General features: G+C 40.7%; 1 protein-coding gene across 1 annotated transcript in view; it reads left to right on the forward strand.

Moving 5' to 3' along the window:
- The window catches only part of PXDNL (peroxidasin like), a 267,746-nt gene that overhangs the window by 187,362 nt on the left and 54,067 nt on the right, over window positions 1-26,317 (forward strand). Inside the window, 5 exon segments of the mRNA XM_076005349.1 lie at window positions 23,801-23,927; window positions 24,075-24,090; window positions 25,383-25,432; window positions 25,434-25,468; window positions 25,471-25,640. Of these exon segments, the coding sequence (XP_075861464.1) occupies window positions 23,801-23,927; window positions 24,075-24,090; window positions 25,383-25,432; window positions 25,434-25,468; window positions 25,471-25,640 (398 nt within the window).

The raw sequence follows: 26,317 nt of genomic DNA on the forward strand, positions 1-26,317 counted from the left end.
CAAAGGATCTGAGTTGCAAATAAGCAAGCTGAGCTGCCCTGCCCCATGGCATTGGGGGGGCTGGAGGCCACATGATAAACATATTGTTCCTGTGATTGCTACGTAGACCCCATAAGATGGCTGGTTAGTCAATGACGGGTAAGACCCCTCAAGGGAGGGGCAACCTGCGCCAGGCACAGCTGCCAGGGTTCAGCCAAAGATCTTAGGGGGTCACCCTAAGAAAAGCTGGGGATAAGAAATGCCCCCTGTGACTCACCTTGCCCATCCTTGCTAATCTCAGTCCTTTATCTATGCCTAGTGCCCAGACTAACCACCTTGAAATTCTGAGTCAGGGGATATCTGCTTCCCTTAGGCTACACATTCCAGAATTTATGGCTATTGCTGCAATGCCTGGGTGGTTACGTACAAGGAACTAACTTTAATCTTTTAGAATATAAAAATAAAACTGACCCAGTGTATTAGTACTCAAGTCAACCTCTGTGTGTCCGCATTTTTCTTTGTGTTCTGCATTTATGTTTTATGTTCTGTGTTCATCCTCTGTCCTGTAAACGGGCCACGACCTTGCATTTGTATAGGCTTTGCTTTATGCTTTTTGTTTGGGTGGACATGTAGAAAGCCCAAGATGTTACCTAAGCTCCACTCACCTGGTGTGGCCCAACCTCCCAGTGCTGTCTCCCATGCAGGTCTTGTTTGGGAAGGCACCTGTTTTAGGCTCGCAAGGATAGAACTTATGCTAAGACTTGGTGAGCTGCTTCCTGGGTTGGCTCTCAGGGATGGTGTGGGGGTGGGGTGGTGTTATTGAGGTGTTACAGCCATCGTCTTCCTGTTCTGGTTCAATCCCCTATAGGTGCCAGTCAGTCCTGGCCAGCACCTGTAGGGGGTTAAATCAAGGACTGCTTCTGGAGGCAGAGGTCTGCCCTGCTGCCCCCGCAGGACCTGCCTCCTGTTCCCAGCTGCTCGGCCTTCCTGAACACATGGATGCTGACCTCTTCAGTGCAGCAGCACCTTGTACGCTGGGATTGTGCAGTGGCTCTCTCACTTCCTGCATGATATTGGGGAAATTTCTCCCAGATAGGAAGCTGGGCCATTGAGCTTCCTTATTTTCAGGCCTCTCAACCTTAGGCTGCTTAGTGTCCAGTGTTTGAAAACTGTGCGCTCACATATTTTGTCTTCTTTTATGGTTGTTTGTAATGGGAGAACTGGTCTCCTTCCAGTCATAGCAGCAGAGCCAGAAACAGAATCTGACATTCATTATAAATTATATTTGCTCCATGAAATTTTAGCTCCACTGCACTTGTTTAAACAAAAGCTTTTACCTTAAGTAAGTATATATTTTAGGCTTCTTCCTACTTATACCTGGATGTTTCCGTCAGCTCTCTTTACTTCCTCCTCAATGCACTCCTTCCTTCTTACAGCCTCAGATTTATTGTAAAGCACAAATTAGATACATCACCCCTCTACTTAAAAATGCCATAGGAGTTTCTCTTTAAATTAGGTTAAGAAAAATATTGTGCTTGGACACCAATCCCTCCAGACTCTGGTCCTAATCAAAATGTTTCAGCCATATTTTTTGTCCTTTCCAACCCAAACGCAGGCACCCTATGCTTTCACTATGCCAAGACTTACTTTCCCCTTTTCCCTGAGAATGCTGTGCTCTTCCTGGCCTTACGGCTTTGTGAAAGCTTTTCCCTCTGCCTGGAAAATATTTCTCTCCTTTTCCTACTCTGCTAATGCCTGATCAACCTTCCATATGAAAGTCTCCTAATAGTGTGACCCTCATAGTGCCAATTTTTCCTCTGTAATCTCACAGCCCTTTATACTTTGTAATATTAAAGTACTTCCTGTGCATTGTAATTATTTATGTGCCCAAATTCCTCATTAAGCTGCGAGCATTTTTGAGCAGTATAGCATACCTCCTTAAGTGTCTTGACAATGCCTAGTTCTTAGTAAGTGCTTGATAAATAAGCAGAAGGATTAATAAATGAATTTCATAAGTTTTTGTTTTATTTTGTTTTTTGGTTTTGAAGTATTTTAATGCCTATGGCCTTAGATTAGGGATTTGAATAATGAAATAATTTGCATTTTTAATATATCTAAATAAGGAAAAAGAAACAACAGCTACAAAAAACTTTAAGAGTAATAGTATAATTTAGTTGTGATTGTAATAGGAATACAAACATTAGAACCCATATGGAACCTATTTCTAGCTAAGGAACTAAAATTGAAATTTTGGGCTGGCAAATTTATTTTTTATTTCACAGAGGCTTGATGAATAGGAACAGCCCCCTGTACATAATCACTTAAAGGACAGCAGTAGCCCAATATGTGCTATCAACTTTGTATGTATTAGCTAAAATCTTTAATAAATTATTTTGCTTTAGTATAAGATGTAATATATATGGGTTCATAGGTGACAGGTGTCTGATCACAGCTGAGTGGCTACGGCAGAAAGGTCAATCAAACTATTCAAGAATAAAGCTTGACAAATAGGGTCTCGGGTCTCAAGTGAAAAGTGACTATTTAGAAGCTATAAATATGATCAAGTCCTTTTTTTTCCTTTCTGTGAGAAGAAAAACAACAACAGCAAATTGCTTCTTCACAAGCTCTTGTAGCAGGGCTAATTGAAACCACTGTCTTGGCTAAGGAGTGAATGGTTCCTTTGCTTTTTGAGTCGGGTTTCCTGTTTCTACCAGCCAGAGGCTCCCAGGCCGTGGTCACTGGCGGGCTGCGCGGAGACCCAGGGGCTTGCACTCTGGCCGGGAAGGTCTCTGGGGACAGGGGTCTCGGGCTCCTTCCTGCAGCACCGTGGGGGACACACCCAGTGCCCGCAGCAGTGCTGCCAGCCGGCGTCTCCTGTGGACATGTGGAAAGGGACGAACGCAGCTTGGCCGTCCGTGTTGATCACAAATCACACGGAAATGAGTCTGCAGTGAGACCCGACCCGCCCGTCTTCCCGCAGGCGAGGGCCTCTGCCGCAGCCGGCCCCTGCCCGCTACGTTTGTTGCCCATCTATAGAACCCGTGCATTTCGCAGCCAAGCGGCGCTCCTATCCCTGAGTGTCAGTACCTGCAGCAGGAGAAGTGTAGGTACCATAAATTAGCGGTGATCTTAGAAAATCTTTCCGTAGAAAACCAGCAAAGGAGCAGCTGGAGCTGCGGAGTTGTCTGTGCGGGTCGCGGGCAGGCGGGCGGGGGGTGAGGGGGAGGCAGGGCGGGGGATGGGGGAGGCAGGGCGGGGGCGGGGGTGGAGGCGGAGGCGGGGGTGGGGTGGAGGCGGGGTGGGGGGGAGGCAGGGGGGAGGCAGGGCGGGGCAGGGGGGTTGGCAGGGGGGCCAGGGTGGGCGGGACAGGGCGAGGGTGGGCGGGGTGGGGGCGGTGGGGTAGGGGTGGAGGGGCAGGGAGGGGAGGAGAGGCAGGGCAGGGGGGAGGCAGGGCGGGACAGGGCAGGGTGGCGGGGCTTGTCGTGGCAGGGCAGGGAGGGTGGGGGGGGCGGGACAGCTGCCTGCGAGGGGGCTGGAGTTAAGTGTGGGTCTCATCAGGCAGTAATAGAGTTCTTAAAAGTGTTTCAAAGTTCTTTTATTCTCTGCCAAAAAAAGAAAAAAAGAGAAAGGGCGGAAGAACACAGCTATGTGTTGCCTGTTTTCTAATACATCTCCTCTCACTGTGGCATCTTCTCCCGCTTGTTCAGTTACCCTGTGGCATTTTCTTCTCCCCTTTGAAACCAAATTATATCATGTCTTTTCATCTGTTAATACCCTCTCTTCCACAGTCTCACCTTTTGTTTTTCAATTAAACATATACTTTAAAATTTTTGATTGTTACTTTTATCTCATGGTTTGAATTACCTTTTTTCTCATTTCTTTAATTGAAGAAATATTTTTTAATTCCCCCGTGCCATGACAGCGTCTCTGTTCGCGTGGAACGCAGGGCTGCACACGTCGCCAGCCATTCACTGGGTCCCCGTGGGGAGCCAGGCCGGGGCGGAGCCCGCGGGTGCTCGCACGCCCTCCTGCGTCTGCTGCTCTCGCAGCGCGGGGGCGGGTGGCCCGGAGTTTGCTAAGCCCCGTGGGGTCATCTGAGGACCGTTTGTTGACTGTGCTCTGCGCAGCCTCTGGAGCAGCGTCTACAAAGTGAGGGAAGGGCCTGGCGCTTGCATGCACATCAATGCGTGAACACGCGTGGCTGTGTGAACACACTAGGCTCTTTCTGCGGCCTTGGGCGGGCCGGTGGTTGCGGCTCTGAAGAGCCACCTCCCTTTGCTGCATGGTCAGTGTGCCTCTGAGCGGACCTCAGCGGGTGGCGACCCCGCCGCGGACTTCCCCGTCTGAGCACCTGTCTCTTGGGGATGCTGACTCAGCTCATCTTTGTAACGTGTGAGGCAGGCGTAGACTGTCCCGTGCCCGTGTCACTGGGACAGTGCCCGTTTACACTCTGGGTTTCCTTCCACAGTTAAGTGGGAGAGTCCGGGTCCCTTTGTGGGCTCCTGCAAGTCCAGGTCAAGGACTTTGAGGTCTGTGTGGCCAGAGGACCATATATACCTTAGGGCACTTTTGAGAATAATAAAAAAAAAAAATGGCATGATGGATGGGCACTAAAACTTTGAGTTACAGGGAATACCCTTGAACCAAGACGACCCTTTAACACAAGATGTGGCAAATGACAGCCCGTAGGCGCACCACCATTCTTATAGACAGTTTTAGTGTTGCACAGCCAGACATTTATTTACATACTGTCTACAGCTACATTCCCACTGTTACGGCAGAATTGAATAGTTTCAACAAAGACTGTATGGCTTGAAAAGCCAAACATATTTACTACTCTCCCTTTAAAAACAGGTTGCCAATGCCTGCTATTCTACATAAAAGCACAACAGAAGAATGATGTTCTGTGATGAATTTTTCTAATTTATCTCAAGACTAGGGAATGATACTGTTCATCTTCAGAGTTATAATCTCACCTCAAAATGAGACACTTATATCCAAAAAGTCCCCAAATGTGTCGCGCCCGCCTCGCCAGCAAGGAAGACGCGGCAACCGGAGTTCTTCTGACAGCCCTTTATTGGGGAATCTGAAGATGACTAAAGCGGAAGACCCCGAGGAGCTCTCCGAGCGGGCTTATATAGGCACTAAGTACATTAGGCAGAATCTGATTGGCTCACGCAAGAGCCCTCATTAGCATACTTGCTGAGAGACAGGAAAAAGCCCCTACACATGCGCGGTTCACCCTGTTTATCAGTCGTGTGGTATGGGTGTGACCAGGAAGTTGGCGCCATCTTGCAATGGCGTTAACACCGCGCCCCACACAAATGGAAGTTATACTTTTCTTGTTCCCTTAGATTTCATGGATGTGATAACTTTAACCTAACATTAGTTATACCTCTTCATATTTGGTTGGTGTTAATTACACAAAAAGGAGCATTTTGAGCCTTACATGGCCTCTCATTTTTTAAGACAATTTATTACATGAGTTGCTGGGTTTTTAAAAAATAGTTCTTCATGCTCCAAAATGAATAGAATAATTTGAGGTCGATCTTTTGCATATATGCCATGGCCACATTCACACTTTCCGGGCTGTTCTCTTGTGAGCTGGTGTGAACTTCACCAGGGACACACAGTTGGCAAGTGGATACAGAATTTCAACTTGAATCTGTGTAATTCCAAAGTTTATGCTTTCAGTCACTATGTTAGTTTCCTGTGACTGCTGTAATGAATTACTATAAAGTAGGCGCCTTAAAACAAGCTATACTTAACTGTCTTACAGTTCTAGCGGGCAGGAATCTGAAATCGGTCTCTCTGGGCCACAAGTGGGGCTGCACCCCTTCTGGAGGCCTCAGAGGGGAACCCCCGTCTTTGCCTTCCCCTGCAAGAGCCTCCGCACTCCTCTGTTTCTGGCCCCTCTCGTCTCCTGCCTTCCTCTGCTGCTTATAAGGCCCCTGTGGTTACACTGGGCCCACTCAGATAACGCATAATGCTCTCCCGCTTCCCCTGGTCACATCTGCGAAATCTCTTTTGCCATGTAAGGTGAGGTCCTCGCAGGTTGCAGGGATTGGGTGGTGGACATCTTTTGTGGGGCTGGGGAGGTCACAGGCACTACGCAAAGCTCACCACAGCCAATGTCTGTTTTTATTTTTTGTTTTGCTCAGCTTTGGCACAGAGATCTCGAGGAGCAACGTGACACTCTCAGAGGGTGCAGGCAGAAAGGCAATGATGACAGACCGCCGGCCTTCACACGCCCACTGTTCCCTTTTCTCTGTGTAACCCTTGTGCTCCTTCCTAGTCTCTTACTTCTCAGCCCTAAAATGAAAGTAATCACAGTAGGGATCTCATCAGTTTACTGAGAAGGTGAAATGGCTTTAACACATCATCAAATGCCTGAACGCTGACTCGGCACATTCCAGCACCGGTTCAGGTTTGGCCTCAGTGGAGAGCGGTGTTGACGGTCAGGAAAACTCAAGAAAAGCGTTCTTTAAGTAAAGGTGGAAACCTGTCTCTCTGTAGGTGGCAATTCTTTCCTTGTCCTTTCATACCAGCATGACGTTTACATGAAAAGTCTACTCCAGAATGGAAATGCAGAGGATAGGCTTCAAATTATGCAGAATTCATAGTGGGTGATGTGTAACTCAGTATTTCTGTTGCTCAGGAACTGTGTATTCAAATGCTTGTAAATGAGAATAATCTCATTTGTATGCTCTCCAATCTGCTCTTTATATCAAAATTGAGGAACTTTGATATGAATTTTTATGACTATCAGTTTCTCCTAACGTGGCAATTGAAATGGCACTGTAGTCACAGTTGAAAATCTGTGTTTTGTGCCGTTTAATTAGGTCTACTTGTCACCTCATTAAACAGACAGAAATCCTAAGAAAACTTGAATCCACTTCTTCACTTCTTAGCTGGCATGGAGGAAAGCAGTTGATATGGTTTTATGTTTCAGTGTATGAGCTAACAATAATAACCATTATCATGCACAATTTATAGAATATACAGAAAACATTCTAAAGTCTTTCTAAATTATAATAAATCTGCGAATTAATATTCACACATACATTATCCATAATAGACATGGAAATAGACATAGACATAGGTAGAGAATATTAGACAATGCACTGAAAATACTACCTAGGTTCTTTACAGGATTCACAGTCATTAACTTTGCCATCTTGGGCAAATTGTGTGATCTGTCTGAGTTTCCCCTTCCCTAGGCAGGCTGTTCATTGGTTGAGGCATAAGAAACTTACTGAATGCTTTTAAATGCCTCTAAAATATTCTTCTTTGCAAATATTTATGAGCTTAAGGCAGACAAAAACTAGTGTGAATAAGTTTAGACTATTTTTAAAGATTTAGTTAAGTCAATAATTACTTTTATTTTGCATAGTGCCAGATGTTTTTTGCAACATTTGGATAGTTTGGCCCAGATCCTCATTTTCTCATTAACCATGAATGGTACTTTATACCTTTTTTAGCTAAAATAAACTTTTTTTGCCATGGTTTCTATAGCCAATGAAGTCATTAGCTTATTTTCTATTTTTAATTACCTTGAAATATTATTTGAAAATACAATGAAAATATATAAACATATTGTACTATATATAATATTATAATTTTTTTCTTACCTATTCCATTATTAGGAAATGTGATACAAAAGCAAGGTTAAGAAGAGAATGATGTATTTCATAAGGCATTTCACTAATTGCCTCCTTTCAGTAGCAGTTTGACACCAAGAGAATTCCTTGGCAAATAGTCAATTCAATAAAGCAAGCTTCCTTGTTGCCAGAAATACTTAGAACTAGGGAATAAAAGGTAAAAATATAAAGAATGACTTCAAACATAAACAAGCTGAAAAGAAAAGGCAGTTCTTACATGCTGAAAAAGAAGCTAAAGCCATGGAGGAAGTGGAAGCTAAAGCCGTCTTGGCCCAGGAGCCACACACAGGTGTTGGCGCTAGGGATCTAGGGATCGGAAGTTGAGGTTTAACACCACACAGGATCAAGAGGCGCGGAGTCCCCAGGCAGAGGCTGGAAACAGAGCTTCCTGCAGAAAGCCTGCTGCATCTCTGCTAGGGGTGAAGCAAACTAGAGAATTCTTTCCCATCGGGAAAGAGGAAGCAGCAAGATGGTTTCTTGGCTAAACATCAGGGACTGAGGCTGGAATAAAACAGGAAGCTTTGTGAAATTATAATCCAAACCTATGGTACACAAGAGAGGAATCTGAGTTTACTCAAACACTATGGTGCTGCATAGACAAAATGGTAAATTAGCATGAAAAAACAGCCCTAGGAAACGTGCAATTTCTGAGATCCTGGCAAAAGCACATGTGAAATCACCATGTAGGCTTCTTCTATAAGCCAGCACGTACAGACAAACACAGGAAAGAAAAACTCCCACAAAGTTCTTTCATTCTTGCATATACAAGTTAAAATTCAATTGAGTAAATACATAGGGGCAAGATAGCAATTTGAATAAATGAAAAGCAATAAAATAAGACAAAATAAAAGTGGAACCTAGGGAGATTAAAGCAATTTGAAAGATTATAAATACGTAAGAGAATGAATAGAAATCATGTTTAAAAAGGCAAAAAAATAAATTTCAAGCATGATATATCGAATTGAAATTAAAATCTCAACAGATAGATTAAACAGCAAACTAGAAATACCTGGATACAGAATTAGTGAACTGGAAGATAAATATGAAAAAATCACTCAGCGTGTACTACAGACAGATGAAAAGAATAAACAAGAGAGATTTAGAGATACGGAGAAAAGACTGAAAATGTCAAATATTTATATTAAATAGAAGTTCCAAGAGGCAGAAAACAGGAATAAGAGAGAGGAAGATCCAATTTAAAGTGCTAGCAGTGGAAGCGTTACAGGATTGAAGAAAGACTTGAGTCTTCAAATTTAATGAACAGAATCAATATCAATGTTCCCATCTGCTTAATACATAATTTAGGAAATAGAACTTATATATCTGAAACCTGTATTGGTCTAGATAGGCAAGGTTATGGCAATCAACAACAACAGATCTCACAGGCTGAACATAGCAGACATTTATTTCTCACTTATGTGAAGTGTCTAACTCAACCTGAAAAGAATAAATATAAAATAAAAAAGTTACTGAAGTAGAAAATTGAAAAACAGAAATAATTAATACATACAAGAGATAAAAGTTACAAAAACATAAAGAGAACATATTTCTAGAAATTACTATTTATATTTTTGAGAGAATAATTTTGAAAATCATACTAAATGAACAATTTTCCAATGGATCTTAAGATGATGAGAAAACTAGTATCAAAACAGAACCTATAGAAAATTGAAATAATTGTAAATTGCTTTTAAATGGTCTCTGGGTTCAAGTAGGCAAACTTTTTCAAATTTTAAAGAACACATTATATAGTATTATGGAATATGCTAAAAGATGATAAACTAACATAACCTTGATAATAAAGCTTAGGACAGCACCAATAAAATTATACCCTAATGTCATTTTTTCAGAGAGAATAAAAATTTCTAAAGGTGCTTGTAAGTTAAATCACGAAGAATAGTCCAACATGATTAAGGAGAGATAATTTCAGGAATATGAAACTGAGTCTGTATCAATACAATACATCACATTAGAACATACAATTTTAAAATCCATATGGTCTGTCAGTATGCCAAAATGACCTTTGGTAAAATTGAAAACACACTTTGAAAATAATAACAAATTGAAAGTAATAACATTCTTAGTAGTCTTAATATGGAAACATCTTTTCTTACCATAGTATTCATTTATTCATTCAATCAATAATTAAGTTAATAAATATTTATTGTGTTTACTCTGTTTCAGCTATTTGCTTAATAAAAGATACACAATCAATATTGCAGTGAATAATGAAGCACTGGCTTAAAACAGGCAAATAATTGTTCAACATCTGTGCAAATACTGCTAAATTCTCAGAGGACTTTGGCCCACTGAATGTGGATATGATCTCAGAATTTTCTAGACATGGCTCTCATGGCAGCCAATAGTTACTCAGTTTGACTGGACTTGGCTTTTATGAGATGAGACCTCCTGTGACCTTTCACTAGAACTATGCCCATCTGGAAACCAAAGGTGGCTCTATTACCAGTAGTTAACATTGCTTTTGACTTTCAATGCAATACGCCAGATTGGGACTAGTGAATGGGAAACACAAAATGAAGACTGCTCATTCTTATAATTGGAGAATTTTTGTCATTTCAGAATGTTGTTTAGAAGGGAGAATTATAAGATGGTGTGGCAATCATGAGGTCTCTGCGCTGTCATAGGATGGTTAAGGAAGTCCTGACTATGGGTTTCATTTGCTTTGTGAAGAGTGAGCTTAGTTCATCTGTGAGTATGAAAGGGTAGGACAGAGGGAAATTAGATTTGGATGGAAAATCTGCAAAATAGTAATGGATTTCGTAGAGTGGAAGAGATTAAGACAGATTGTTAAGCCAAAACTGTTTCACAGTTTTAAGGACACAGATTAAATGTATAAATCAAGTGTATATACAGTTAAGATTAAATAGAATAATAAAAATAAAATGCTTATCACTCAGCAGGCAAGTACTATAGAAGACTCTTATCTATATGTGCCTACCTACCTATGTATCTAATCCATCTTATGTATCTATCATCTGTTTCTATCTCTCCATATCATCTCTCTATATCCATAATCTACCTCTATCATTTCTCCATCTCTGTCATCTATATATATTTAACATCTCTATCATTTATTTCTGTGTATCTGTTTATCTCTCTGTCATCTATCATTTATCTCTCTGTCATCTCTCTATATCTATCTATCTATCCCTCTCTGTCATCTATCATCTATCTATCAAACATTTATCTATTTTACAACTGCCACTATCATGACATAGGGAACATGATTTCAGAGAAAAGAAATAACCTAACATTTCTGTCAAATGCCTTGAATTTCATTTTATGGATAGTTGTTACTTTGATCATTATCGCCATTTATATCAGTATCATGGTATACTTTTATATACTATTTTATGCTTTAAATATCTGTTTATACCTTCTGACTGACCTATACTTTTTTAAGCAGGGGATGTCTGTGAGTCCTATTTTTGGTGGCTAAAAAACTCTAGGAGTCATTAATAATCTGTGGACTGTGTTGATTTTGTAGATCACTTTGGGTTGTATCAGCATTTTAACAATGTTGATTCTGCTGCCCCATGAGCATGGTATGATTTTTCCACCTGTTTACATCCTCTGCTATTTCCTTCCTCAGTGTTTCATAGTTCTCCCTATAGAGATCTTTCACCTCGTTAGTTAAATATATTCCTAGGTAGTTTATTTTCTTTGTTGCTATTGTGAAGGGTATTGAGTCTTTGATTTGGTTCTCAGTTTGATTTTGTTAAACAGACATTCAAGAATACTACTGATTTGTGTACATTGGCATACAGGAATACTTCTGATTTGTGTACATTGATTTGTAACCTGAGGCTTTGATGAATTTGTTTATCAATTACAGTGGTCTCAAGGAAGACTCTTTGGGGTTTTCTAGGTATGAGATATCTAGAAAGATATCATCAGCAAAGAACAATAGTTTGACCTCTTTTGTCCCCATTTGGATGCTCTTGATTTTCTTCTCTTACCTGATTGCTCTGGCTAGGACTTCCAGCACTGTGTTGAATAGAAGTGGTGATAGAAGGCAACCTTTTCTGGTTCCATTTCTAAATGGAATGCTTTCAATTTTTTCCCACACAGTATGATGTTGGCTATGGGTTTGTCATATTTGGTTTTTATCATTTATAGGTAAGTCCCATCTATGCTTATTTTGTTAAGTGTTCTTATCATAAATGGGTGCTGAGTTTTGTCAAATGCTTTTTATGCATCTATCGATAGGATCATACGGTCTTTCTTTTTACTTCTATTTACATGAATTACATTTACAGATTTGCATATGTTGAACCATCCCTGCATCTCTGGGATGAAGCCCACTTGGCCGTGATGGATCCTTTTTTGATAAGCACCTGAATTGGGTTTACTGGAATTTTATTGAAAATTTTTTCATCAATATTCATAAGGGATATTGGTCTGTAGCTTTCTTTTTTTGTTGAGTCCTTTCCTGATTTGATATCAGGGTGGTGTTGGCTTTATAGAATGTGTTGGGTGGAGTCTTTCCTTCTCAATGTTGTGGAATAATTTCTGCAGAATAGGGACCAGTTCTTTGTAGGTTTGGTAAAATTCAAGTGTGAAACCATCTGGTCTGGTATGCAATACCTATTGAAATGCCAACATCATTTTTCACAGATCTAGAAAAAATAATTCTATGCTTCATATGGAACCAGAGAAGACCCTGTATAGCAAAATTCATCTTAAGCAAAAAGAACAAATTGGGAACTATCAATTTACCAGACTTCAAGCTGTACTGTAAGGCTATAGTAACCACAACAGCATATCACTGGCACAAGAACAGAGACATAGAGCAATTGAACAGACCTGAGAACCCAGATATAAAACCATCCTCATATATTCATCTAATCTTTGACAAAGCAGACAAAAATATACACTGAGGAAAAGAAACCTTATTCAATAAATGGTGCTGGGAAAATTGGATGGTCACATGTCGAAGACTGAAACAGGTGATCCATACAAAAATTACCTCTCACAAAAATGAATTCACAGTGGATAAGAGACTTAAACCTAAAGCATAAAACTATTAAAATTCTAGAAGGAAATGTTGGAAAAACTTTTCTAGACATTGGAATAGGGAAAGAATTTATGAAGAAGACCCCTAACACAATCACAGCAGCAGCAAAAATAAATAAATGGGACCTGATCAAATTAAAAAGCTTCTGCACAGCCAAGGAAACTATCATTAGAGTGAATAGACAACCTACAGAATGGGAGTAAATATTTACATGCTACAAATCTGATAAAGGGCTGATAACTAGAATCTATATAGAACTGAGGAAAATCAGCAAAGAAAAACCAGACAACCCTATCAAAAAGGGGGCAATGGACACATTAACAGAAACTTTTCAAAACAAGACAAACTAATGGCCAAGAAACATATGTAAAAATACTCAACATCTCTAATCATCAGGAAAATGCAAATGAAAACCACAGGGAGATACCATTTAACTCCAGGGAGAATGGCTTTTATCAAAAAGTCCCAAAACAATAAATGTTGGCATGGATGCAGAGAGATAGGAACACCCCTACACTGCTGGTGGGACTGCAAACTAGTACACCCTGTGTGGAAAGCAATATGGAGATACCTCAAAGAGATACAAGTAGAACTACCATTTGATCCAGCAATCCCATTACTGGGCATCTACCCAAAGGAACAAAAGACATTCTATAAAAAAGACATCGGCACTATAGTGTTTATAGCAGCACAATTCACAATTGCAAAGATGTGGAAACAAACCAAGTGCCCATCAATACATGAGTGGATTAATAAAGTGTGGTATATGTATACCATGGAGTTCAACTGAGCCACAAAAAACCATGGTGATCTAGTACCTCTTGTATTATCCTGGGTAGATCTGGAGCCCGTTCTACTAAATGAAGTATCACAAGAATGGAAAACTAAGCACCACGTGTACTCACCATCAAATTGGTATTAACTGATCAACACTTAAGTACACATATAGTAAGAATATTCATCAGGTGTCAGGCAGGTGGGTAGGTGGAGGAGGGGATGGGTATATTCACACCTAATGGGTGTGGAGCGTGCAGTGTGTGGGATGGACATGCTTGAAGCTCTGTCTCGGATGAGGCAAAGGCCATATACGTAACTTAAACATTTGTACCCCTGTAATATGCTGGAATAGAAAAAAGAAAGAGGAATCTGTGGACTGAATGAAAAGGTAAATCTTTTATATAACAGTAAGGAATTAAAAGCATGATTTATTACTGTGGATTGCTTACCCCTGTATGTATGTTAGATAATTTTATGTGGCTTATAAACATTACATTTAATAACATTGTCTTGTGCAATAATAAATGTATTATTTTTCCTTTTCACTTATTTGTTATTTTTCTGGGTTTTTTTTGTTGTTGTTATGACATGGGGGAACGTCTCCCTTTGGGGACTGCATGTCTTTAACACCTGGTGCTTTTTTAATCTACCTTTTAAGCCAAAGGGGAATACTTTTCAGGCCCAGAGATTTCAAAAGGTTACTGTATATAGATAGAATTTTATAAAACTGTTTTTAAAATTTATTTGTATTTTATACTGACTATGAAAAATACACCAAAAAGCCAATTTATCACTTATATCTACCATTGGTATTTAAAAAGGATTTAATTATCAATAATTGCCATGCTATAAATGTCCATACGTTTGTTCAAATATGCCAAAGTCCAATGCTCATGACTTTTTGATGGGTATGAACCTGCCTTCTCTTATATGAAAGTCTGTACTGGACTCCGTGTCTGCCTAGACATAACTCTGTTATGCTTTTGATGTCTCCGTCTTCATTGATTTCATCTTTTTTGTTCTGTTTCCTTGTTTCCTTTTTGTTTTTTTATCCCCTCACTTTCCTTTTTCCTCTAACTGATCACAAGCTAAAGTTTAAGTGATTGTTAGTTATTATTAGACATATTAATAGAGTTCTGTATTCTGTAATCTGCTTTTGAAAATTTGATGAGTATTACATTTTAATTCTATATATTATTAAAATAGCTTAGATTATTTTCCTTCTGTAAAGTAATAGTAGAAAGAAAAGTTCCTCCTCCTATAAAAGCAAAATTGAATTGAAGCAAGCCGTCCCTGAGTCGGATTGGCCAAGACCCAAAGTCAGCAGAACGAGAGCCCATTGCTCATTCCCACAATTAGCAGGATGTGACTTGTTGACCAGCAGAGAGAACTGTTTTTCCAGGCAAATGGTCAAGGACCTGTGGTCTCGCATGCAAGCCAAGGTAGTCTGGTATCCTGCACGCATTGCCAGATATTGCAGATGGCCAAGGACCTGTGGTTTTGCATGCGAGCCAAGTGTGTCTGTTATCTGGACATGGTAACAGACAGTGAAGAGAGAATGTAAACATCTTTGAAGGGCATCTCTTGTGCTTTGACTGGAGAAACAGGTGCTGTTGGACGTGGGAAGTCACATACCAAAAAGTGGCTGGGAAAATAGCTGGCATGAGAAAATAGCTGCCCAATTAAACTGTATAAAAATAAAACAACTGGCACTTTAAGGTGCTGCAGTCTTCCACCGTCTTTGTGTTAGTGTACTTTATTTTTCCAGGACTGCAGCCAATTCTCTTGTGTCTGCATTCTATGTCTGTCTTTATGTGTGCCATCCCCCGTCCTGCAAGCAGGCTACAACAGTGAACAGTATTACATATTTGTTTAAAAATAAAAAAGTCACTTGATTTTTTTCCTGTGTTTACTTTTCTCTGCTATTTCTATTACAGAGTTAATGTTTTCTAAGCTTAGAGCTACTTTGTATATAACTTTTAAAAATGTATTCATTTTTAATTATAGATGAAGTTCTAAAGAAAACAATATGGTATCTTTAAAATATTTGAAGAAAAATCTAGAGTTATGAGATAAATTTTCAGTAAAAGGTATCCTGAGAAAAATTTCTTCCAGGTAAAGGGACGTTTTTAGTGACTATAAATGTGTTTTTAGTGACTATAAATTAACCATACGATTATTTTGTACTGTGTTTCTGATCTGACTAATCATGCTAGTGGGGTAAGATGTTCTCATTATTTTAATTTCTCTGATTTAAAATTGCATTTACCTTTCTCAAGTGGAAGCAGTCCTCCCAGGGCAGAGGAAACTTTATTTTGTGTGAGAGTACACAAGGGCATTTTGGGTTTTTTTTTCTTTTAATGGACATGTTTCAGATATATTCTCTCTCTAAAAGCCACTAAATGATCGTATTTGCTCTGAAAATTCAGAAGAGTCTCAGGAAGCTTTTCTACAAGGACACTTTGTCACAAAGCACCATTCTGTGTTCCTAGGAAGGTTTATTTGCTTGGTTAAAATCATATTTTGCTACACTATCTGTACTTCACTCTCTGAGTCAGCTGAGCATGTATAGCCTCGAAAACATTCCACGTGGGAACTCTGCCTTTGTGTCTCTGTGAATGATCCAGTTGAATGAAAGTTATTATTATTATCTGTCCTTCTAAAGCCAACTTTCAGTCAGACTGTCATTATGGAATTAGATACAGATTGACATTGTAGTCTTTGTGGCATGAAATAGCTCATTTCAAGGTCTACAAATCTTTTCTTTCAACTCTGTGTATCAAAATAGCAACAAAAGCACCACTTTTTAACATACCTAGACTCTGTTTACTCAGTTAAATGTTACATTATCAAAGCCAGGCAACTCTGCATGAGGACAGCCTGTTTCCTTGTTTTGGCAGGCGCTGTCCACCCAGAGGGCAGTTAGGGAAAACGGTGCCTGATGCCTTCACGTCTGCTCCTGAAGACGTGACCGGGCCTTGGTGTGCACTGCCTGTGCAGGGCCTGTGGGGACAGTGGCCCTCGGATGCTGTCTTAGATGGTGTAGCTCCTTGCAGTCACACCCATGCCACCCTAGACTGGATTACTATTGCTAAATATGGAACAAATGTTGAACATAAGGTTCAGGGAGGAAAGTTAACAAGTAAATGGCATACTAAAGGTTTTAATACAAAGGCTGCTTTATATTTTTACTGGCAACCAATTATAACCAAGAAAGAAGAGATACAGTATCTACAGTTGAAAAACTTAAGAAAGTAGAATTGATATTCTCCAGAGTAAAGCAGATGAATCAAAAAGAAATGTTTCCAGAACTTATTGATCTTGGATTTCCCTCCAAGGATGTTGGAACTGGTTTATTTTTTCAAACATAGCCCATACACAATTAATGAGTTACTCAATATGGGACATGTACTAAGTCTCACTGAAAGACTTTCAATGTTTCTTGGGGTTAACAGGTTGAGCCATAGTAAAAGCAAGATGCAGCAATAGGGACGGGAATAGTTAATGTTTAGTTGAATTATTTAAGAGATGAGAAACAGATTAATGACAAAGGACTGGAATTATTAATAACAAAATCAATCTGGGAAAATTCCATGTTCTAACTTCTAAAACCTCAAAGTACCATTTCTTTTCTGGATCTTAACAATTCATGGACATGAATTTGACCTTATTTAACTTTTTATGATTTCCACTATCTATTATTTCTCATGCTCTGTATACCTTAACTTTAATCATTCAGAGTGCAACATCTCATTGTTTAGTATTTAACTCACTAGTATGTGGGAAATCTCTATAACTTCTGCTCAGTTTTGCCATGCACCTAAAACTACTCTACAAAATCAAGTCTATTAAAAATTAATTTAAGGGTCTCTTTCAAGATACATTAGAAATTATGTTATGTTAAACCTAAGCAGATCATAAGAAAAGCAAAATGGTAGCATTTTTGGCAAGAAAATTGTTTTAAAAATTGAGGTGAATTTAATATGCAGTGATGGGGGTTAATAATCACATTAGTTTCCCAGGACTGCCATAATGAAGCCCTGCAAACTGAGTAGCTTAAGACAACAGAAATTTATTGTCTCATAGTCCTGGAGACCAGATGTCTGAAATCAAAGTGTCAGCAGGGCCACACTCCCTCTGAAACTTGTATGGGAGGATCATTTCCCTCTTCCTTATTTCTGATGGTTTGCCAGGAATCCTTGATATGCCCTGGCTTGCAGCAGCACTTCACTCTCTGCCTGCTTTATCACATGACATTCTCCCTGCATGTCTGTGTCCAAGTCGCCCTTGTCCCATAAGCACACCAGCCATACTGGATGAGGGACTCCCTTCCGATCTCATCTCAACTTGATCACATCTGCAGAGACCCTCCTCCAAACAGTAAGATCACATTGACAAGTACCAGGGGCTAGCGCTTCAACATATCTTATTTTGTGGACACGATTCAATTCAGAAAAATAACTAAAATTTATTTTTTACATAATAAAATGTTTTTTTTACTTATTTGGAGGTTGGCACAGCCTTGGATAAGTAGTTTTTTACTCATTTTGTTGGAAACACAGAGTAAGGCATGGAACAATAAAGAGAAATAAAATGCTTTGGCAAAATACTTTAGATGATGCGACTTTAAATGGGAAGGAAACTTTTCAAAATACATTTTTGACATATGCTCTTCAAATCAACACCAGTATTTCATTTATTAGTGTAATTTGGACAATCCCAAAGGCCTATGAAGTCTTTCAGAGCATACAAAAAGAAAGAACACTATCTTTTTAGGTCAGTAACATTTTGATATTAAAACAAACAATGCCAGTATGAGGAAGGGAACTTTACAAGACAATATCTCTTGTAAATTTAGATAAAAATTCTAACAAAGCATTGAAAACCCAATGTAAGCAATATGTACACATACACACATATGTATATACATATTACATAGATGTATGTATGTCATGACCATATAGGCTCATTTTAGTAATATAATTGGTCTAAGATTTTAAAAGCATTAATATAATTTATGCCATTAGAAGATTAAAAAGAAAAAAATGATTTCAGTATTTGCAGAAAAAACATTCCATGTAAAATGCAACATTTCTCTAGAATTTAAGAAAGGCTCTTAGCATTCTAGGAAAAATAGAACATTTTAACTTAATAAAGACCATCTCAAAAATCTACTGTAAGCACTAATTAAATGCTAAAAGCATTCCATTAAAAAACATGGATAAGACAAGGATGGCAGCTATCATGACTTATATTCAAAATTGTATTGAAAATAACAACCAACACAAAAAATAGGAAAGAGATAAAGACTAGAAAGGATAAAATAAAACTTGCATAATTAATCTTTGCAAACTCTCCAGTAAACCAAAATGGACATAAAGGCAAATTCAGTTGCAGTGCCAACAAGGAGAAAAGATGAAGAATAACTGTAAGAAGAGCTGTGCAATATGCTATGCATAAAATTATAATATAACACTGTATAATAGTTACGAACAGTACATACACAAGTGGAGACAGCTATCATATTCAGGAGTAGAAAGATTCAGTAACACAGATATGTCAGTACTTCCCCCAAATGATGTATTTATTGTAATTCCAATTAATGTCTTATTATTTATTGTAATTCCAATTAAATGCTTCTTTGTGGCATCAACAGTTGATTTTAAAATTAACTTGGTAAGAGCAGGTGACCATGAGGAACCTGAGAGGGTGGTTTGATGTTCCAGTTAGCAACACTTATTATAAAGTTTTTAGTAATTAAAAACAGTGTAATACTGAGTCAAGAGTAAACAAATAGACTGATTGAATAGTCACAAGAATAAGCGCTTATGTATGGAAATATCATGTTTTAAAAAGCTTCAAGACACATTAGTGTGAAATGAGAACACAGTCAATGAGTGGTGTGGTAACAACTGGCTATTAACGGATAAAAACGAGTATGGATTCCTATCTCACATCATATATGAAAACCAATTCCAGACAGATGAAGTACTTAAATTTTAGAGGAAAAATTTTAAAACTTTACAAAAAATGAGGGAGATTGTCTTCATGGCATTGGGTAAGGAAAGGAATTGTAAATAACATACAATAAATGCAAACTTTAAAACTTGATAAACTGATCTTAAAATTAAAATATTTTGATAAGAATTCAATGTAATGAGAGTGATTAAAAAGTGCCACAAACATGGAAGAATACATTTGGACATAGATAACAAAGTATTAGCATCCATAATATATAGGGAACTCCCAAGAGTAAGAAAGAAAAATATAACTCAATTTAAAAAATGAGCAAAAGGTATAAATAAGCATTTCCCATTAGAAAAAAAAATCCCAATCAGCATATAATGTTGGACTGCATAATTAATCAGGAAAATGCAAAATCATAGTGAATCATCATTTTACACTCATCATATTAACAAAAATTTTAAAAACATACATGCTTTCAGGCTAGCTCTAGGAAAATGATTGTCCCTGGGTTTTGAATCTCTCAACACAGCCTCCTCCAAAGCTGTAAGATCAACAAAGAGGACACAAAGTATCAATTGCATGTGACCCATACCTTCAGAATTAGTGGGAGGCTGAGAATGGCACAAGTTTCAAATTACTTTAAGTTTGAAAATAATCAACATATTCCAACAGAGCTGCCGCTGGAACTGCACTTGCACCTGGAGTCGGTGGGTGTACGCAAAGGACAGGCCAATTTTATCATCTCTGTAGACAAAGCGAAGGGGGCAGGGCAGGACTTAGATGAAATATAAGGGGGAAGTCCTCTAGGAAGAAGAACTTCAGCACCAAGTACCACCTTGCCAATGTAGTTCTGGAAACTCGAAAGTTTACAACACCAATCACAGGTCTGAAAATATCCAGAGATAGCTTTTTTTTTTTTTTTTTTTTCTGGAAAAGAAGGAGGTAAGTAGAGAAGGGATAGTGCCCCTACAGATTTGACAGTGAAGTGAAAACAAAGTAGAATGAAAGTGTGGACACTATGCTTCCACTTATGCCCAGTTAAAACATGCAAAAATGAACTATATGCAGCCTAGAGCAGTAGTGGGGAACCTTTTCATGTCGGAAGGTGACTTCAATTTACCCATAATCATATAAGGCCAGATTCAAAACTTCATTTAGATATACTTAATGTACATTATTTTCTAAAAATCTAACTATTACATATTCAATAATTTCAAATAATGAAAATTGTTTGTTAATTTTACAGTTAACTAACCTTTTAATGACTGTGTAGTGTCTGCCTTTTGTTGGAAAGCGTTTGAATATTTGGTTGCAGGGTGGAGGTCGGCAGTTTCAGTTGGTCCTCCAGATGGCGTCCGTCATTTGTGACCTTAAGGGCATCTTGATTTGGGTTAGGTAGGAGAATGAAGATTTGCAGTAATAAGTGATTGAAAAGCAAGAAAGCATTTTTGGGGCATCTCCCTGAAGGTGTGGGTATTCTACTGCATTTTTCCATATTTCAATTGAATCTTTCTTAGCATCAAACAATGACTTTAAAATGGCATCTACTTAGAGTTGAATTAGTTCCATCTGTAGTTCTTTAGGTGCCTTGGTGATATCAACTAGGTGAGGCTGAAATGCTAATTTGGGTGTGATGTCATGATTCTCAAAGCCAGTGAACCTTTCACTGTGTTCTCCAATTAATAGGTCTATAACACCTGAGTATTCTTGAAATGATTCACATATATCATCCTGCTCATCAATGACTTTTGATAACTGAGGAATATGTTTATCAGAAATTTTCTTTTGAAGAAGAAGTTTTTTGAAAAAAGATAGTTTTTTTCCCAAAATGCTAAGATTTTTTTTTACCAAATATCATATATATATTTAGTTTTATCTTGCAAAGAAATATTCAAGTCATTTTAATTTGAAATGATGTCACATAGAAACGCTGCATTGTTATAAAAATCTTGTTTCAATAATTCACATTGCTGATTCTGTTGTTCATAAAGTTCACTGTCTATTCTCACACAGATAAAATCTTGGCTAACCTGCCCCTGTGACAGCCAATGCATTTTAGAATGGTGTGGGAAATCCACACTGAATACTTCATGGTTCAACTTTAGCATGTTAGGAAACTGATGATGCTGTGTTGCATTTGCATGAATATAGTTAACAATACTTATAACTTTTTGCAAAGTGTCACTTAAAATAGTAGCTGTAGGGCAGAAATTTTCCCAATGCAAGATACAATGAAAAGAAATGAGAGCATGTGGATCTGTTAATAGTTTTATCTGTACAATAAACCTTTCATGTTTCCCTGTCGTGGAAGGTACACTATCTGCACATACACTGATTAAATTACCAAATTCGGTGCAACTTCACGTTTATCTTGAAAGTTGTTGAAGAGATCTATTCCCCATGTTCTATTTGCAAGAGTGCCCAAAGCAAGTAACTCATTGTAGCAAAGTCTTCTGTTATGACCTGAATGAAGTATAAAACCTGTGCCAAGTGAGTAGTATCAGTTGATTCATCCAAAGCAATTGAATGATATACATTTTTCTTTTGAAGTATTGCATGAAGTTTTTCTGTTAAGTTGAAGGTTAGTGCATGATGCCGATCAGTTATGGTTCTCCTTGAAAGAGGCAATTGTTTGTACTTTGAAATGTTATCAGGGTCTAAGCATCCTACAGCTTTGACAATGCATTCTTTCACAATTTCTACATCACTGAATGGCTTCCTTTTTTCCCTGAATATATAAGCTACTTTTCAAATTGCTTCAGTGGCAATATTTCCAGGTCTTATTGCTGCTTGAAAGAATTCTTTGCTCTTGCTTTTCATCTTTTAATTTCTGCAATACAACATTTCATGTTTCTCCCTCTAATTAAAATATTTGTGTTCCTTATGAGTGTTATAATGCTGATGAGCTCTGAATTTCTTTAATGTTGATACTGCAGTATCACAAAGCAAGCAAATCATCTTACCTTTAGCAGAAACACGATAATATTGCAATTCCCAATTAATATTTTCAATTCTAATTGAAAAATCTGTTTTCTTCCTTCAGCATTATTTTGGTCTTCTTTGACATGATGGGCTGTTAAGCAGACAGAATTAAAAAAATACTGTCTAGCTGTGAAACTATTCACAAATTCCACTTTAAACAGAAACATGGTGCACCCCTGTCAAAAGCTGACTGACAGACTAGCGAACTTGACCCCCATAAACTCTCACCTACCAGCCTCATGGGGTAGTGGCGCCAGTCAGGCGGGGGAAGTTAGAACTAATTCATGAGTGAAGCAGCCATCAATTTAGCCCTCATGGCTTACTAATGTTCTAATTGTGCCGGTTAATCTGGGAGGATTATTTCATTGAAACTTCTTTTATTCTTTGGTATTTTAAATATGTTCATTTGAAAAATAAAATAAAATATGAAAGATAAACAAAAATATATTAATAAAAATAAAAGGATTTGTTGTGTAAAATCTGTATTCAGTCAAAAGGCCACACATAAGAACTTCGAAGGCTACATGTGACCTTAGGGTGGCAGGTTCCCCATCCCTGGTCTAGGTAATCATGTGCATGAAATAAATGACAGCATAAAGCAAGGGACAGGTTAAGTTGGTGTCATGTTTACCATTAGCATACAGGGAAATAAAACACAATCAGGGTGGCTTCTCCAGTAGTAATCAAAGGTGGTGAGTCTGAACCTATTTGTCTTATAATCAACATTTGCATTGTGTGTGTTTTGCTTGTTTGTTGTTTCGTTTTTTAAAATTGCTTCTGATCCATCACTGAAGGGAAGAAAAAAAAAATAAATAAAAAAAATAAAATAAAATAAAATAAAATTGCTTCAAATTCCAGATAAAATCCTCATTGGCTTTTTAGCAAGAGAACATTTATCTAACACTTATTATCTTATCATCTCCATAAATTATGTTTTCACTCTGACATTTAGGCAGATGTAGCATACTCAGTTGCATGGAAATTTTTCAGTGCTTAATTTGTTTGTATTTTCTACATGCTCTGAAAGAATTAGTTGGATGCATTCATATATATTAATACAGGCACACTCATATAGAAAAACAGTTATATTTCACATGCTTAGAGAATAATGATAAGGAATAACACAGCGGACAGTGCACATTTGGTGTGCAATGCTCTTGGCTAGGCTGCAGCTCTGCTCCCTGCCAGCCGGGCGATCCCAGTGCTTCCTTTATCTCATTGCCTTTATCTCAGTTGTTATACCTGTGAAATGAAAAAAACGCTAATGAAAGTATTATCTTTCCTTTCTGTGTGGTTGAAATAAAATAATGCCTCCTACTCATCCATATGAGGAATAGTTTCAACGTCGCCTCCAGCCTCAGGCATGTGCCCATCTCTGTTCCAGGTTGTACCGCACGCACTCCAGGTGACCTTGATCTCTGGCCCGCCCTTACCGTCGAAGACCTGATCCCTGGTACAAGGGTGGGACCCACACGCCTGTGCCTGTTGGTCACCCCGTTTCAGCGGCTAAGAGATGGAGATAGGTGAAGGGTTATCTGTTGCATTTAGTAAAGATTACGAAGGTTGTTTTGATAACCCAAAATATATTAAATATATGTATAATAACATTATAGTGTGGTTCCATATTTTCCATGATTTAAAATTTACCGACTATAATAAATAGCAGATAGCATCTGGTCACAGAACTTTTATGACCAGTGACAGTATCGGATAGCGTTCCTTTTGCAAGTTCCGCGTGGCGAGGAGGAGCGCGCTTGCGAAGGCGGGCCGGCGGTCAAGGGGACGCAGGCCGGACTCCCGCGCGCTGGACGGCCCCCGGCCGCTCCCCCTGGGGCGTGTGCCCCGGCCGGCCCCCGGCCGCTCCCCCTGGGGCGTGTGCCCCGGGCCGGCCCCCGGCCGCTCCCCCTGGGGCGTGTGCCCGGCCGGCCCCCACCCGCTCCGGGACCGCCCACGTTCTCCGGCCCCACCCGCCGGCAGAGTCCGCGACGAGGCCGCTCCCAGCGGACACTGACGGGCACCTCTGCTCCAGAACGACTCGGTTTGTCTAAAGTGTTCGTTTTACTTACATTGGATTTACGAAATCACGGCAGACGCCAGGCTGCTGACTGAGCCAGTCGTGTAACCTCCTTTCTGTTCCAAGACCGGCCAAGGACAAGCCGAGAAACAGGCGCGAGCAGCCCCCGGCCGGCGGGAACCGGTCCGCGCAGGCGCAGTGTGCCGGCCTCGGCGTCCTGGTCCTCAGTAGAGCGCCGTGGCGTGCGCGCGTCCTGTGGGGCGGCCCACGCGATCTAATTGTACCTTAGTTTCCTTTTTAGTGGTCCTATCTCCAAATATAGGCACCTTCCGAGGTACGGGGGCATCGGACTTCAACACGAATTTGGGGGGACGCTGTTCTGCACGTGATACCACGCGAGTGACAGCAGGTTTTTCGGTTTAGCGTCTTAATTTCCCTTTGTATGTCCAGCATGCAAGAGCGCTCACGTGTGGGGTTCAGATGTTTGCTGAGGGAATGGACACAACGGCTCACTTTAATAGCTGGTTTTTAACTACGTGCTTTCGTTTAAGCTTGAATGTGTTTATTCTAATTAGTCAGTAGATACAACAGAATTGTCTGTATTAAATATCTAAAGCTCGATTTCCTTTTTAGGCAAACTTGTCAATATTAAACTGTTGAGACAATTTCTAAGGTACTCTATATAGAGTTTAAATGTGAAAATGAGCCTTTTTTTACACATCTTCATATTACTTTGAATCATTTTGTAAAACTTGTGTAGACAGTGATAGTTGTAAAGCATGGAAATTTAGGAACCTTATGAATACTGGAGGGAATTAAAAGCACATTAGTTAGAGAACGCACACAACCCTTTCCGTGTGCCTCTTGTGCGCCGGATCTCTGCTCGCGGACCGTGGCCGTGCAGCGGGCCGGGCCAGACCCGCCACTCCGCGCCTCTCGGTCCACTGCCGGGTCCGGCATGGAACCCTGGGCTGTCTGCCCCATGCAGCTCGCTCAGCTGGAACAGGCGTCACTGCGCGCTTTGTGGCCATGGTGACGCCGCTCAGCAAGTCCGGCAGCCGTCTCTGAGGGGGCAGAACGCCCGCAGGACCACCCGAGCTGCAGCGAGTCGCCCCGGCCGCCTTGCGTGGGGCACGGCTGCCGCGAGGGCCGGTGGGAACATGTCTGCGCCCTCTGGATGTGCGTGTGCGCGTACTCGTGTCATTTCCAGGGCCAGCATTGCGCAACTTAAGCAAAGACTCACAGAAAACAAAAATCAAGAGCACAAACTTTCCTATTAGAAATCTGGTGGGTGAGGACGGGTGGACATCAGGAAGGACACAGGCACCGCGTTCACCGGCCTCTTCCGCTTGGCACGGACTTTGCCGGGACGGAAGGGGGGGCGAGCCGGCGGGGGGGGGGGTGAGCCTGCGGGGGGCGAGCCTGCGGGGGGGGGGAGCCGGCGGCGGGGGGGTGAGCCTGCGGGGGGGGCGAGCCGGCGGGGGGGGGTGAGCCTGCGGGGGGGGGGGGAGCCGGCGGCGGGGGGGGGGGAGCCTGCGGGGGGGCGAGCTGGCGGGGGGGGGGTGAGCCGGCGGGGGGGGGTGAGCCGGCGGGGGGAGGCGAGCCGGCGGGGGGGGGCGAGCCGGCGGGGGGAGGCGAGCCGGCGGGGGGGGGGGTGAGCCTGTGGGGGGGGGCGAGCCGGCGGGGGGGGGGGCGAGCCGGCGGGGGGCGGGGCGAGCCGGGGGGGGGGGGGCGAGCCGGCGGGGGGGGGAGCCGGCAGGGGGAGGGGCGAGCCGGCGGGGGGGGGGGAGCCGGCCGGGGGGGCGAGCCGGTGGGGAGGGGGCGAGCCGGCGGGGGGGGGGGCCGAGCCGGCGGGGGGGGGGGGGCGAGCTGGCGGAGCGCTCTGCGCGGCCTCCCTGC

Source organism: Microcebus murinus, chromosome 7 (genome assembly GCF_040939455.1).
Source record: "Microcebus murinus isolate Inina chromosome 7, M.murinus_Inina_mat1.0, whole genome shotgun sequence".
Lineage (NCBI taxonomy): Eukaryota > Metazoa > Chordata > Mammalia > Primates > Cheirogaleidae > Microcebus > Microcebus murinus.